The following is a 14005-nucleotide window of genomic DNA, read 5'->3' as shown; positions in this document are numbered from 1 at the left end:
TGGCTGCCAGATTAATCTAAATGGTCAAAGACTTGCTGTGCTCTTTCTGCGTCTCTTCTTTCATAGTAATACTGTGAGTTGGTGCTGCCATGAGTTGGTGTTGTAGAATTCAATCCATCCATTTGAGTTTTGTTCTAATCTTGTCTCCTTTTTTTTTCTTTGACAAGAAAATCTGCAACCGCTATTTGAGAGTGCGTATTGGGTAAATCTCATTCCGTGCAATAACCTGTCAATAATACGGAGGGTATGATGCACCAGATAATCTCTGTGCGACGAATAGTTGTTCTAATCTTGTATTGTTTTTGTAGAGGTGTCGTAAGCCTACGTCATGGATCAAATTTCCACCGCATCATTATTGTTTCCCCAAGATTGATTGGGTGGATCTTGCAATTGGATTCCTAGGGGCTTAGAGTGCAATAGCATATTTCCACCACTGGATCACTCAAACTACTACTAATCATAAAAAAGGCAAGAAACAAGGCGAATTAGTACGCATGCAGGCAATGGCATCATGGATACATGCAAGGATTTTCCCATTTTGAAAGCTTGGACCTAAGATTGCTGCTGCTTTCTCAGCAGATCAAGTCATGGATTTACTGAGTTTTACTAGCTAAATCAGTTTTTGCTGCTAAACAAGTCATGTATGGAAAAGTATGAAGTTTAGCAGCTGTTCTCACTGACATTTTACTGTTCTTTACGAAATAACTTTCTGTAATACTAATTCACCAATGAAGTTTTACCAGGCCTTAAAATATATGCATCTCAAGATTAAAAAATAATAATAATAAGTATCATGTTTGTCTATTTCAATCTCAAAGAGGAACAACCCGATCTTCATACTGTGTTTGTGTGTCTACGTGAGATGATTTAATTCACCGTTGAGGATAAGCTAATTTTACCCATCAACACAGAGTTGGTGATTAGTATATGTTGGGGTTCAAGTCTTGCTAATGAAGAATGAGTAATCCTTCTTAATTAAAAGAAAGACTCTAAAATTAGTAAGACACTAAAATTTAGACAATAAGACAAGTACCCAATGGGGGATCATATCGAGATGTGTTAAGTCATTCAGAAAAAGAAACATGGGAAGGTTTCTTCACGCGGCTATCCCACTGTAATTGCCTCTTTGCAGTACTCTTTCATAGCCATTTTCTGCCCTATCAATTTAGCAAGGAGATTCTTTAGCACCTGGAAAAAGCGGAAAGGATGAAAAGGAAAAAAGGGTATGAAGGAATTGAGGTCAGATATCAACATCCCACTTAATCAGGATCAGCAGTAAATCAAAAAATTTTTCCATCAAATCATGTGTCCATTCCTCAGGATCATCTGTAAAAACAATGTGCCAGCAAACACAATGGATCCTAGAAAAATAGAACCGAGCCAAAAAAGTTTAAAAAAAAAAATTAAAGCCTTTAAAGTGCCTGCAGACGTTATAACCAATCTACTCAAAAGGTCAAATGCCAATCCTGGAGACTCGAACTCAGAAGAGTTCAAAATCCAGTAATTTGGATTCTTATACTCAAAAAAATCATCTAAATTCATCGTCGTAACAGAGGAAAAGTTGAACAAGGGTACGCCTGGTAAGTGTTTCTTGCTTTTACACAAAAGAACTATTTCTTATACATTCACTTATTTTCTGATTAAAAGAACACATGGTTATCCTCCAAAAAATATCAGCGCACAATAAACTCTACATTTATAAAGTTCAGAATTTAGACTTGCCTGTTGCTGCTATTGAAAAGAATAAGGTATACAAGATCCTCAGACGAGAGCTGGTAAAGCTGGAGGAGTATGTAGGCACATGTGCTGATACTGAAAATCAATAAAAGAAAGGATACAGTAAAGGCCAGCAAAGTAGTATGTAAATAAGTGCCTAACACGATAACAATGGGCATAACTTTTGGAATATGAATCAGTCACAAAGGTTTCATGTCTGATCGCTCAACTTTCATCTAAGCTCAACTAAGCAATAAGTGTGAAGCATCAAACAGCTTTTAGCAGCTATTATCAGCTGATCGTGAGACAAGAATGAGATACCTGATAATATAGAGAGGAAGTATATAAAATATGCAAACAAAAAACAACACCTGGAGCCTAGCCATAGGCTCTTGTACATCTAAACAAAGAGGCATTACTATCAAAATGCTCTTTCAATGTATAAGCTATGTAACTTTGTGATCCAAGCATAACAAAATGCAGATTTCACTCCAACAAAGATTCTATATCCAACTTAGCATAACAAAGATCAAAAAGAATTGGAAAGTGTTCTAGACCCAATAAACTTTGGAACGAATGACATGAATAAGGTACATCACAAAGGATGGTTCCACTTTCTTAGAAGCATAACTTGGTAATAGATAACATGTATGTGTATAAAGTAGCATATATATTTCATTTATTAATTCACCATAAAGAAAATTTGAAGAGCATATGCATATATTTATGTACGTAAAACTCTGCATAAGCATTTACTCTTCATCTGCTAACACACTCTCACATAGAGCCCATGCACCACAAAACATGAACACTGAACCTAGTAATATATTAACCCAACAACCGTGCGGTTAAGACAAAGATTACCTGCCAAAACATATCAAAAGAATTATCCAAAAAGAAGCACCTATCCAACTTGATTCCTTGTATGCAATCCAAACCTACAAATTGAGACACACAATGGAATAGAAATTGAGCAATCAAACTACTGAAATTTGGTTGCTGCTGTCTGCACATACAAATATTACATGGGCAAGTACTTAATGTAATGACAATAATGAAGCATTGACTGCTAAGACATACCGATAGTGCAACAACATTGATGTAAAAGTCAACTAGTGTTGCTGACAACCACCTGCAAATAATGTATGACTTAAGATCAATCAAACAGATATGCATTCATCTACTGAAGGAGATTTACTAAATATATACGCTCAAGAAACCACAGGCTGAACATTTACTTGAAAATATTGCTCGATAGCCATTAAATGGAAAAAGAGCCTGAAGAGCACATAGAAGAAAAGAGTTAAGAGAACATGAACTGCAGTAACCCAGAAAATAGAAGAAATACCTTTGTAAGTGGCGCATCAATCCAATGAACTAAATAGTGGTGGCAGAAGGTTTTTTAAGAACAGATTCTGGTTTAAAATCAACTAAACGAATGAAAAGCACTATGTATGCTCAAAATGCTGAGTAAATAAAGATAAAACCTCTTAAACAAAATTCTCTGATCAAGTCAATGTTTTTCATAATGTAAGATAAATTTAACTGGAATAATTCTCATGCCTCGCAGGTGGGTATGAAAAAGGAAAGATCTGCATATTCAAGTTTATAGTCCTTCACATCATTATCCAGATTCTTAACTCTTCTCTCCACAAAGATCCAATATTCTGAGATGTTGAACTGGACACCAAAGATAAGCTTTTCATGGTCAGGTGGCAGAGCTAGAATTCCAAATTCTTAGCCAATTCCATAATTCTTTGTGATTTATCTCACATTTCCCAAGAGCCATCTGACTATTATAGAGAATGAGATAGTCAAAACAAAAACGGATTTTCTATTCCAATGGAACTCTGATGGTAGAACTGAAGCAAATTTGTAAAATTCTTCCAACAACTAGTGATAGAGAACATATCATAATTTGCTTCAATTATAAATTATAACCCTTTATATGAGCTAGCTGATACCAGCCATTTATATCAACCACCATTCCAGTCCTTTAGATCAGCCAGTGTATGGTAGACAATATATCAACTGTGCCTATTGCAGAAAGTGAGGCAAGAATTCTTCAATTGATTTTTTCGGAATGAGCTCTGCCTAACCAGCTATTTTTAAATCATTCAAGACTTCTCCAAAAGGAGATCACCAATACCAAAGAAAAATACAAAGCAAAAGAATGGAAAACAACTTACGGAGTCAACACATCTCTGCGAAATGGAGAACCATCAGTGGCAATAGTGTATATCAGCGTTCCCAGCATCAGAAAACCCAAAGCCCCAAACATAAATCTTGCAATCACAACAGAGAATAAACTCTTTTTTTCTGGTCCATCCCTGCGAGAATAAGTTCTATAAGCACATAAGAATCAGATTGAACATATAAGGAAACAGTGTTTTAGTAATTAACAACAATGAAAACAGCTATGACAGCAGCGACAATAAGACAGCTGTACATCGTAACTCTCTCATCCAAATAGAAGTACCAATACATTCTGCATCGAACCCTAAGGATCTTTTGGAATTGTTAGACCGATAAATCTAAACTAGGCCTTATAAACGAAGACACATTTAATACTAAGGAACAACCAACAATAGAAGTGATAATGGATAAACAACAGTGTAAAGGTTAACATAACCATATAACTGTCAGAACTCCACCAGAGATGAGAAGACAGGATAGGATGGGTGAGGGTAACACTGTATCTAACTTAGCACGCACAAACATTCTGCATGTACAGAGGCCTTGTCTTCTGCCCCAAGATAACAACTAGTAAGATAAACTGCATACAGAGATATCGCCGATTCAGGTGGAGGAATCATTAAAATGCAGCAAATAACATTTCAGGTGTAGATCAACATTCAGCAAAGGAAAAATTTTTATCCCTGTCTTTAAGAGAAGCAAATATAATTGGAAAAAATATCTGTCACCACATTGCATTACCAACAAAAATGAACTTTCAACTGATGGCAGTAATTTTGCATACTTACTTCTTCTTATGTCGCAACAAAACATAATACACAGGATCTTGTGAAGATTCTTGAGGTGACAGCTTGAACAATTGCAAAACTATGTAGGCACATGCAGTAATGCTGCAAAGAAGTAGATAAGTTATACATAATTGCTCATTACAAACAAATAAACCACCAAAATTAAACAAATGTAGATTGGGAGATATAATATGGGAATACGTGAGAAGGTAGCCTTGACGTGAAATCACAAAATGACTTAAATCATTGTCAAATTGCTCTATTGCAACCTACTAAGGGAGAAGGTCATTCAGAATAAATGATTTTCCATTTTCCTTTTACTTCATGCTTTTTTTTCCCTGGAAGATGCAGCCAGAGGGGACTAAAGAAACAAGACACCCTAATCTAAACGTGTTCAGCACTTAGATTGACATTAACCATTTCAAAGCTACAATTTCATTTCTATCCATATTTTCCGCAAAAATAATCCAGGCCAATTATGGCATCAGTTATCAATTGTGTACCATAATCAAGACTGCTAAAAGTTAATTATAAAAAAGAATGCAGAAGAACTTACAAGAGTATTGCCATACCTTCCCAAACATACCAATAAAATTATCCAAAGTATTGCACTGATCCAATTTGATTCCTTGTAAATAACCCAAGCCTGATGTCCATAAGACAGGTAATGCACTTTTAAAGGCAAATATTGAGGATTAAAGAATGTAAGTCTCATTTGTAAATAAACTTACTTTGGCTATTTTATTTTGCTTTCCAAGTATGAGAAGTTAACAGAAAAGAATTAAAAAATAATGCTGCAACTTAAGTGGACAACAGTTCAAGCTTACGATCTCTCCCATTCATGGCCTAAGTAAGAAGCACTTATATTGTAGCTGAAGTCAAGAATTCCAAAGTCCTACTACATCACAAGATCAGCTAATTTCATCTCCTCGACAGAGACTTAATGTTTTCTTGTAAGATGCTAGCAAAATATTTCTTCAGTCGCCTAAGGGAGTAGAGTTTGAACACTCTCAAACCAGAAATATCATTGCCTACTGAGAGAATGTCTAATTTAGGATAGACGGAAAATTCATAAACAATGTAAACAAAATTCATCTAGTGAATGCATAACTACAAGTGTCATACCCCAATAGCTGCAGAGAAAATGTCTGACTTAAGAGATACTCCTATCAAGCATCCACGTGCAAATGCCCAAAAAAAAAAATGGTAGAGAGAGTAACCACACAAAGTAAAAGTATCATACCCCTAAGGCTAGGATATTGATATAGAAATCAATCAAAGTTGCAGTCATCCACCTGCAAGGAATTCCACGGAAAATCAATTATACCGTAAATGTTTCTTTGCCAGATCACTCACAATTATTAGTCAAATTATGAATGCCAAAAGCTTGTAACTTAAAAAAAAAATTAGAACAGAGCGAAGAACAGAAATTTTTCATCCATTGGAACTGTCCAAGGTGACAATCAAAGTGATCCTTTTACTGAATCATTAAGATGATACATACAGCAAAATGCATGCAGGCTAAAACCCACGTAAGGCCTATCAAGAAATACCAAGTTATGATTGTGAACACAGAGAAATATAAGAAGAACATACGGGGTAAGGAGTTCTTTACGAAAAGGAAGGCCATCAGTGGCGATGGTGTAGATAAGGGTGGCTGTCATCAAACATCCCAGCAGAATGAACAGACTTTTCAACCCTGTTGCCACTGACACTGCCATTAGTTCCCAAGTCTTCTTGCTCCTCCGGAATTCAATCACTGATGGAGTTTGTCTCAGGCTAAGGCGAGAGTCACAGTACAGATTCAGAGAAGGAGACGGGAAGAAAATAAGGAGTGCGTTTGAGTACTAGATTATTTGAGATAATACGTTTTTTGAATATGATATATGGGAGATAAATTGGTGATTAGAAAATATATTGATAATACAAATAAATAAAATTTTTAAAATAATCCACAATCCAAACTAGATGAAAATCCAAAATGAAATCCATAATGGAATTTTCCTTTCTTTTCTTGGAAGCAAATAATTGCACTAATGATTAAGGAGAAAGTAAGAATTTTGAAGGAAGATAGATACTGAAGGCCGCCATTAATCCACGTCTTATGCATTTGGGCCATTGCTGTGAAGTGGTCCCAGAGAACTAGACTTGGATGACTGGAATTTTCCTCTTTGATTCCATACTCCTTAGTTTACTTTCTTTCTTTTTCTTTTTCTTTTTTTTTTTTTGGGTCCTACTTATTTTTCTATTTTATTTCTCTAATAAAAACTGATATCCCTATTTTATTGAGAAAAATTACGAAAACTTCACTCCAGCTGTTTAATAATGTTGACATTGAAAATATTCTGTATGTGCAAAATATGAAAGTAAAAAAAAAAAAAAAATCCTCCATATATGTAGAACGCATACTATGTAGAAAGCCCCCAAAATATAACTATAGTGAAATGCTATAGTGTAGTATTTGAAAAATACCTTCAAAAAGATTTAATTCATGCAAACCTTTTATTATTTGGAAGAAAATAACCCGTATTCACTAATAAGGCTTTGACTCCTCCGGATATTAGTTAAGTTGGCCGTAAGTGGAAAAAGTAAAATTGTTAATGCATCTAAATACAAGAGGACAATGAATGTGAATTTGTTGGCGTGGTAACAATTAGAAAAATTTGTTGGCTAATTACCATATATGAATTCTAGTTAACTATTAAAATGTCTCAAGTAAATCAATAGTGATCTTGGTTACTTTTAGATTTTGCAAAATCTGATCACAGAAAGTGATTACAAAAAATAATCAGAATCAACAAAAACTACTCTTTCGTTAATTATGATTTTAACTTTTTTGGTTATTAAAAAATTTATAATCCAAACGCAATTTAAAAGCAGGATGCATAATCAATTAAAATAATCAACCGAGAACACGCCTTTAGTTTTTACCAAATCGTTGAGTACTAGACTATGTCCATAGCATTTCTACTCGTTAAGGTAGTTAATTTTTATTTAAGGATCAATTAGACTGAAACAACACTGGATATCCATTCTCGACTTAATTTGGGGTATTACTGTAGTAATTCAATTGTAATCACGCCTGAAATAACAACAGTGATACATATAAAACAGTCTAAATTGAAACTGAAAACAGGAGTCGATGATTGAAACTGAAAACAGGAGTCGATGACATACTACAATTCTTCAGATCCCTCAAAAATACAAAACAAAACAAGACAAAAGGGGGGGAATCAGGGCTAAACAAATTTGATGTCTACATGTGGAGGTCAGCACAGAGCATAGCTTAGTGATACAAAAGAATAATCAGGATTATCAAAGTAAAATTCGGCCCTCAGACTAAAAATGATGTGTTAACAAGCACAACCACCTCTTTGCTCAGCTTCCGAAACAGCCTCAGGAATATTTTGGAAGTATCTGCAAATCGAAATTACCACAATTAGAAGCACAACTTCTTAGATGGTTGAAAGGTGGCAACCTCCCCTCCCCCCCCCCCCCCCCCCCCCCCAACACCCAAATGGCATGCATATAGATATCAATGGGTGTAGTTGATTCCTAGACCGGGTGTATCAGACTCTGATGATGAAATTTTCCACTTCCAGTTGAGCTAATGAGGGTGCAAATAAACCATAGAAAGGCATCATCCAGTCTAGTCTCAGCTTGCGAGCACAAGCAGCAAAAAGATTCCACCATTTCGCTAAGAAGTCAATACCCTAGTATTGCGATCTAATGTTCAAGAATAGTTCTATTCCTACAATATAAGGAATCTATAGAGCATAACTTTCAAATTCTGCATTATGTAAATCACTTGTACATTGTCATAGTCAAATCAACAATTGGTATTTCTTCGCGCTTAGCCACCTCCACATTCAAACCAAAGATTTGCACTACAGTGAGCAAGAGGCCCTCAATCGGCATAAAGAATATTTAACAGTTCTGAATGGCCAATAAGCACATAACAATAACGATAGAGTGCTTATAACCAAAGGACATAACAATCAAGTTTGCACCAATTAACCTATGAAGAAGCTGATTCGTGATATTAGACTACATTGGCAGCAAGTACTTTTCAATATCAAGAGAAAGTCACCAATCTGCCAAGGAGGTAAATAAAAAGCCAAAAAAGGGAAAACTGCTGCCTCAACTTTTTTAGCAATCATAGAAAAGGTAAAGAGACGGAAAAAATGCTTAAGAATACAGATTATGAGGTTAGACATACAAAAGAATGGTAAAAACTGTGCCTACACTAATCTTAGTGGATTAAACTGTAATCAAGATCAACATGTTATACATCATACGTTCACGTCAACCTAAGATAAGTTGCCTTTAGGTGTACATAACTAACTGGTTAAAATTGCTACAGGAGGAGAAAAAAAGAACTGAAAAAGAAAAAGTAGAACCAGCATGGTTAAACTCATTTGTACAGTGAATTTCTTGAAATAATGAGAATCTAACAGTCTTCTTAAAGCGTGTAGAAGTATAAATTGGAAGAACCCATTCAACCCCTTCAACAGATAAAGTATTGAAGCATTGCCCAGTTGACAATTTGGTGCAGATTAAACACTCCTCAGTCAATAATAAATATGTAAAGCAGACACTCTTCATTCTTTGCCAGATAGAAAAGTGAGATGTAGACACATGCAGATGCATTTCAGCACAAAACTTTAATGATATAGACATGCTTGACTGTATAAATATAAGAGAGAATTATTAACTATGTGTTTTTCTGCTAACTTTTTCAGCATGGCAAAGAAATATGCACGCAAGCAATAATCATAACACTCCTGAATCTCAAACAGGAAACTCACATATCCTGCTCATGCTCATTGGCTAAAGCAGTTTTTGCAATGCAGAAGAATGAAGCATCAACATTGTAATCCTCCTTGGCAGATGTCTCAAAGTATGGGATGTTCCCTTTTGAAGCACACCATTCCTTCGCTTTTTTCTCAGAAACCTATGGGCAGATAATCAGAACCAAACCTAACGAAACACAAAAAACAATAACAAGTTTGTTGAAAAATATCTTACCACTCTGCTATTCCCACCATCTATATCAATTTTGTTACCAAGTAATATAAATGGAAAAGTCTTTGGATCTGGAGGGTTTGCCTGTGTAACAACAAAATTAGATTAATTCACAGAGAACAGATTAGTGTTCAATTTATTACCATGGATCTGCATCAGATAAAACTATTCTAGACTTGATGAAATGCCAAGCAAACTTTAGAAGAGAACCTATCAATAGGTGATACTATGGGTCTTAAATCATTCAATAGTGACATTAACTACTTGATTTTCCAAAAAAAAATCTATTTGAAATCTCTCTGAATTTTTGAATAGGGTGTAGCAATTTTACTACACCAATTTTACTATAGGGTGTAGCAATTTTACTAAGTAAAATTGACACACCAAGTTCCAGTACAAAAATTTGCTTTTCAGAATTTTCAAACAATCAGTTTTCTATCATATCCTGCAGACTACAACCTCAGAGTATATAAACCAATGCCTTGCAATTTTTAACCATGAGACATGCTGTTTTTGTGGGGCTTTTTATGCTCTTTCATGCCAACAGATGGAGATAATTGAGCCATGTGACATCTATCAATGTTTCTCAAAATCATCTATTACCAAAACTAACATTATTCTCTAGCAATACAAATTGCAATCATTATGGAGAAACTCCTTGAGATCCATGTCATTCATTCCAAGGATTTTTAAAAGCAACAATTTTCAGGACGATACTACATTATCACAAAGATTAGCATTATATCATTGGATTTATTTTGTTGAGCTTATGATGCAGATACTAGTGTGCCAATATCATCTGCAAAGACATGACTCATCTAGCCTAAATCCCTTGTGCTCCTAAAAGGTATAATATACTTAATACATTCAGGAATGATAATAAACATATGACTGAACTGAAATGCCGCCAGAAATTGCCTCATGCATCCATAAATAGTCCTGGAACTTCATACCAAATTCACAGCTTTTATTTCCACAAATAGAAGTAATCCCAAATTCACAGTGGTCTTTGATACAAAAATGGAATCACTCAAGAACTAATGCGAAACAAGACTACATGAAAACATGACTTGCTTTACAATATCTCCAGAGGCTGCAATTATTGACGTCACCTTTCAGAATTCTCAGAGCTAAGCTAAAAGAATGAGTGAGGTCTTCTAGAGAATTATGAAGAATGACATAGAAATGCAAATCTAATAATGGTAGCTGACTAGATAGTAATTGACTAAAACAGTGAGAAAGGAGACGGATGCATATGCATGTAATATATACAAGTCGCTGAATGCACAAGGCATGGTCTTTGTTTACTACCTAAATGAGTTACAAATGCTCTTAATATTCACCATACCAAGAAAAAGCTAATGCAATAAAAAATTCCTCTTTTTCTTTCTTTTTTTTTTTTTTTTTTTTTTTTTGGGGCAAGTAATTTTTTGTCCTTTTGCAAACAGGAGAAGACAAACTCTTATGCAAGCAAGCTTTAGCAATGAACAGTAAAGTTTTCCTGTATTAATTCCATTAATTGCTAAAACAGAATAACTAGCAACAAGCAGGTTGAGCATCTATGGTGTGCTTCTTACCATATCTGGATACAACTAAATTTCTAAGAAACTATGCACTACTAGTAGGAAGCAATAACTAGCAACAAACCAGAAGTAAGGAACTTGAGCAACAATTCACCAACCTGTCTGAGAAATTCTTCATGCCAATTGTCAAGGGTATCAAAAGATCTCATAACATTAACATCATAAACTAAAACACAGCAATCTGCCCCTCTATAAAACGCAACCCCAAGGCTTTGAAATCTCTCCTGCCCTGCAGTGTCCCAAATCTACCAACAAGAAATTGCTCAGTTACTCTAGGTTAAAAAACATGAATCTGACAACAAAACCAAAAGCTACAATTTTTCTTGAACTCAAAACACCTACTTGTAGAGTAACAAGTCGGTCATCAATTTGGAGTTCTTTTGTCACAAAATCAGCTCCAATTGTAGCTTTGTACTGCTGACTAAACTTTTTGTGTACATATCTATTAACCAATTAAGACCAAAACATGCTAATTCCCAGCAAAAAAAAAAAAAAAACACTATCAATTACGGAATCCCGTTACCCAAATAGGAGAAATAATTAACTGCAGCTAGTAGCCGAATCTGCATAGCGCAGCATAAGGGAAAAAGGAAATGATTTTTCTCAACAAACTGCAGTTTATAAACAGGCCAAATTGTTCAGATTCAAATTTTGCCAAGAATTCAATGCAAAAAATAAAAATAAAAATAAAAAGTCCAATCCAATGTTGCTTTAAGGTTTGCCTCCTCAATAGAACCCAAGATAGAAAAATAGCAAATTGGTCCCCAAGAAATTCGGAACAAAGCAAATGCAGCTAAAATAGCTCAGATCAAGGATACTGATTCATCAATGAAGTTTTGCCAACCCTGAAAACAAAGCATGTTAATTTAACAAATTAAGATCGGCCAGATAAATAACTACTTGACATATATCTCAAGGGGAAACAAAAATGTAAATCATGGGTTTTTTTCCTTTTCTGGAAACAAACAACCCCAGACAAACAAACGTGTAGAACGTTAAAATATTCAGGGCAAAAAAAAAAAGAAAAAGATAAAGAAATGAAAAGGGGTTTAGGAAAAAGAAATGAAACATAATTACCCGCTGTCACCAAGAACGATAACCTTGAGCAAGGTTCGTCTACGCAAAGACATAGCTTCTTTAGCTATGAAAGGATGAACTTCCTTTTCTTTTGCTGATTTCTTTCTTTCTTTTTTTTTTTTTGGGTCTGAAGAGAGAGACAGAGACAGAGACAGAGAGAAGAGTGTGTGTCTGTATGTGAGAGAGAGAGAGAGAAAAAGACAGGGAAAAGGGGCGCCAATTTCGATCTCAAAGAGAAACAACGCGAAACAGTTTGTGTGTGTAGTGCGTGTCTGTGAGAAATTTAATTTAATTCACCCTAATGACATTATAATTTTTATATTTTTATATAAATATACATGTATGCATTTATAATACATTTATAAATAAATATATTTATATATTTATATAAAAATATATAAATGCATTATATTATATATAATACATAATATAAATATATTTATAAATGTATAAGTGTATATTATTATAAATGTATAAATTATAAATGAATATTATATAAATGTATAAATTAATATTATTATAAATATATATTAATATTATGTATAAATGTATTAATATAATTAATATAAATGTATAAATATAAAATTAATATTATGTATATTAATATAAATGTATAAATGTATTATAAATCTATTATATTATATATAATACATAATATAAATGTATATTATAAATATGCATTAATATATATGTTACGTATAAATGTATAATATATATAATATATAATATATATTATATTATATACAATTTATATAATATATAATATATATTATATTACATACAATTTATATAATATATAATATTTGCATAAATATATAAAAATATTTTAAAAATAAAATAAAATATTTATAATATGTATAAATAAATATATAAATATATAATATAAAAATATTTAATATATATAATATACATTAATATTAATTACAAATATTATAATATTATAAATATGGTGTTTATATAATATTTCAATTTGTAATATTTATTGTGTATTTCATTATATAAATATTTATAGAATATATAATTTATATATATATTATATATAATTTTCAAATTGTATAATATACATTATATTGGATATATATAATATAATATACATTTATACATTATTACATATTATGTATATTATATATTATACATAATATTATTATACATTATTATACACAATAATGTACATAATAAAATTATACATTAATAATGTATATATTATAATATAATGAACATAATATATTATGTATAAATATTTATACATTTATGTATACAATATTACATATTATGTATATTATATTATATTATGTATAATATTAATGTATATAAATATTTATATAATATGTAAATATATAATTTTCAATTTGTATATTTCAATTTATATTAATAAAATATATATATATATATATAATATACATAATTGAAATATACATATGGAGTTGTTTTTGATATAATGTTTGGATATGGTGTTTTTGGAGTTGTTTTGGAAATACACATTTACTGTAACATTTAGAATGTGAAAAACAGTTTTTCAAAAACAGAGGCAAAAACAAGGAATCCAAACGGACCCCTTATCTCCCAATCAACAGAGGGTTGGTGACTCGTAATATATACGTTTGGCAAATGAATTTTTTG

At 32.8% G+C, this 14005-nt stretch overlaps 2 protein-coding genes across 5 annotated transcripts; both read right to left on the bottom strand.

The window, feature by feature from the left end:
• Positions 1–776: 776 nt before the first annotated feature.
• Positions 777–6756, bottom strand: LOC113710961 (uncharacterized). 4 transcript variants are annotated; one of them, XM_072068016.1, is made up of 9 exons: positions 6297–6756; positions 5944–5995; positions 5273–5346; positions 4701–4802; positions 3906–4061; positions 2797–2848; positions 2581–2654; positions 1723–1812; positions 777–1157 (listed from the first exon to the last, which is right to left on the bottom strand). In XM_072068016.1, the coding sequence occupies exons 1-9, from the start codon at positions 6419–6421 to the stop codon at positions 1097–1099; spliced, it is 786 nt and encodes a 261-aa protein (XP_071924117.1). In that variant the 5' UTR covers positions 6422–6756; the 3' UTR covers positions 777–1096. The 4 variants fall into 4 exon arrangements, with proteins under 4 accessions (XP_071924117.1, XP_071924119.1, XP_071924120.1 ...); XM_072068018.1 differs by having other exon boundaries at positions 777–1152; XM_072068019.1 differs by having other exon boundaries at positions 777–1188; positions 6297–6754.
• Positions 6757–7820: 1064 nt separating this feature from the next.
• On the bottom strand, positions 7821–12654 carry LOC113711683 (ras-related protein Rab7-like). The gene is made up of 7 exons (XM_072067939.1): positions 12386–12654; positions 12127–12153; positions 11651–11750; positions 11407–11553; positions 9729–9809; positions 9509–9654; positions 7821–8117 (listed from the first exon to the last, which is right to left on the bottom strand). Exons 1-7 carry the CDS (start codon positions 12436–12438, stop codon positions 8054–8056), a joined length of 618 nt encoding a protein of 205 aa, XP_071924040.1. The 5' UTR covers positions 12439–12654; the 3' UTR covers positions 7821–8053.
• Positions 12655–14005: the final 1351 nt, after the last annotated feature.

The sequence above is a fragment of the Coffea arabica genome, chromosome 10e, assembly GCF_036785885.1.
Source record: "Coffea arabica cultivar ET-39 chromosome 10e, Coffea Arabica ET-39 HiFi, whole genome shotgun sequence".
Taxonomy (NCBI): Eukaryota; Viridiplantae; Streptophyta; class Magnoliopsida; order Gentianales; family Rubiaceae; genus Coffea; species Coffea arabica.
The sequence above is the reverse complement of the archived record's forward strand: the minus strand, read 5'-3'. Positions and strand labels throughout refer to the sequence as shown.

What these genes read in the sequence shown, in the direction of transcription:
- LOC113711683 (XM_072067939.1), bottom strand. Translation starts at nt 12,438, where the DNA reads ATGTCTTTGCGTAGACGAACCTTGCTCAAGGTTATCGTTCTTGGTGAC. An exon ending in ATCGTTCTTGGTGACAGCGG is followed by an intron (nt 12,154 to 12,385) that starts GTAATTATGTTT and finishes CTTTGTTTTCAG; the next exon opens with GGTTGGCAAAACTTCATTGA. An exon ending in ACCGACTTGTTACTCTACAA is followed by an intron (nt 11,554 to 11,650) that starts GTAGGTGTTTTG and finishes TCTTGTTGGTAG; the next exon opens with ATTTGGGACACTGCAGGGCA.
- LOC113710961 (XM_072068016.1), bottom strand. Translation starts at nt 6,421, where the DNA reads ATGGCAGTGTCAGTGGCAACAGGGTTGAAAAGTCTGTTCATTCTGCTG. An exon ending in TCAATGTTGTTGCACTATCG is followed by an intron (nt 2,655 to 2,796) that starts GTATGTCTTAGC and finishes CTCAATTTGTAG; the next exon opens with GTTTGGATTGCATACAAGGA. An exon ending in CTTTTCAATAGCAGCAACAG is followed by an intron (nt 1,158 to 1,722) that starts GCAAGTCTAAAT and finishes CTAAATTGATAG; the next exon opens with GGCAGAAAATGGCTATGAAA.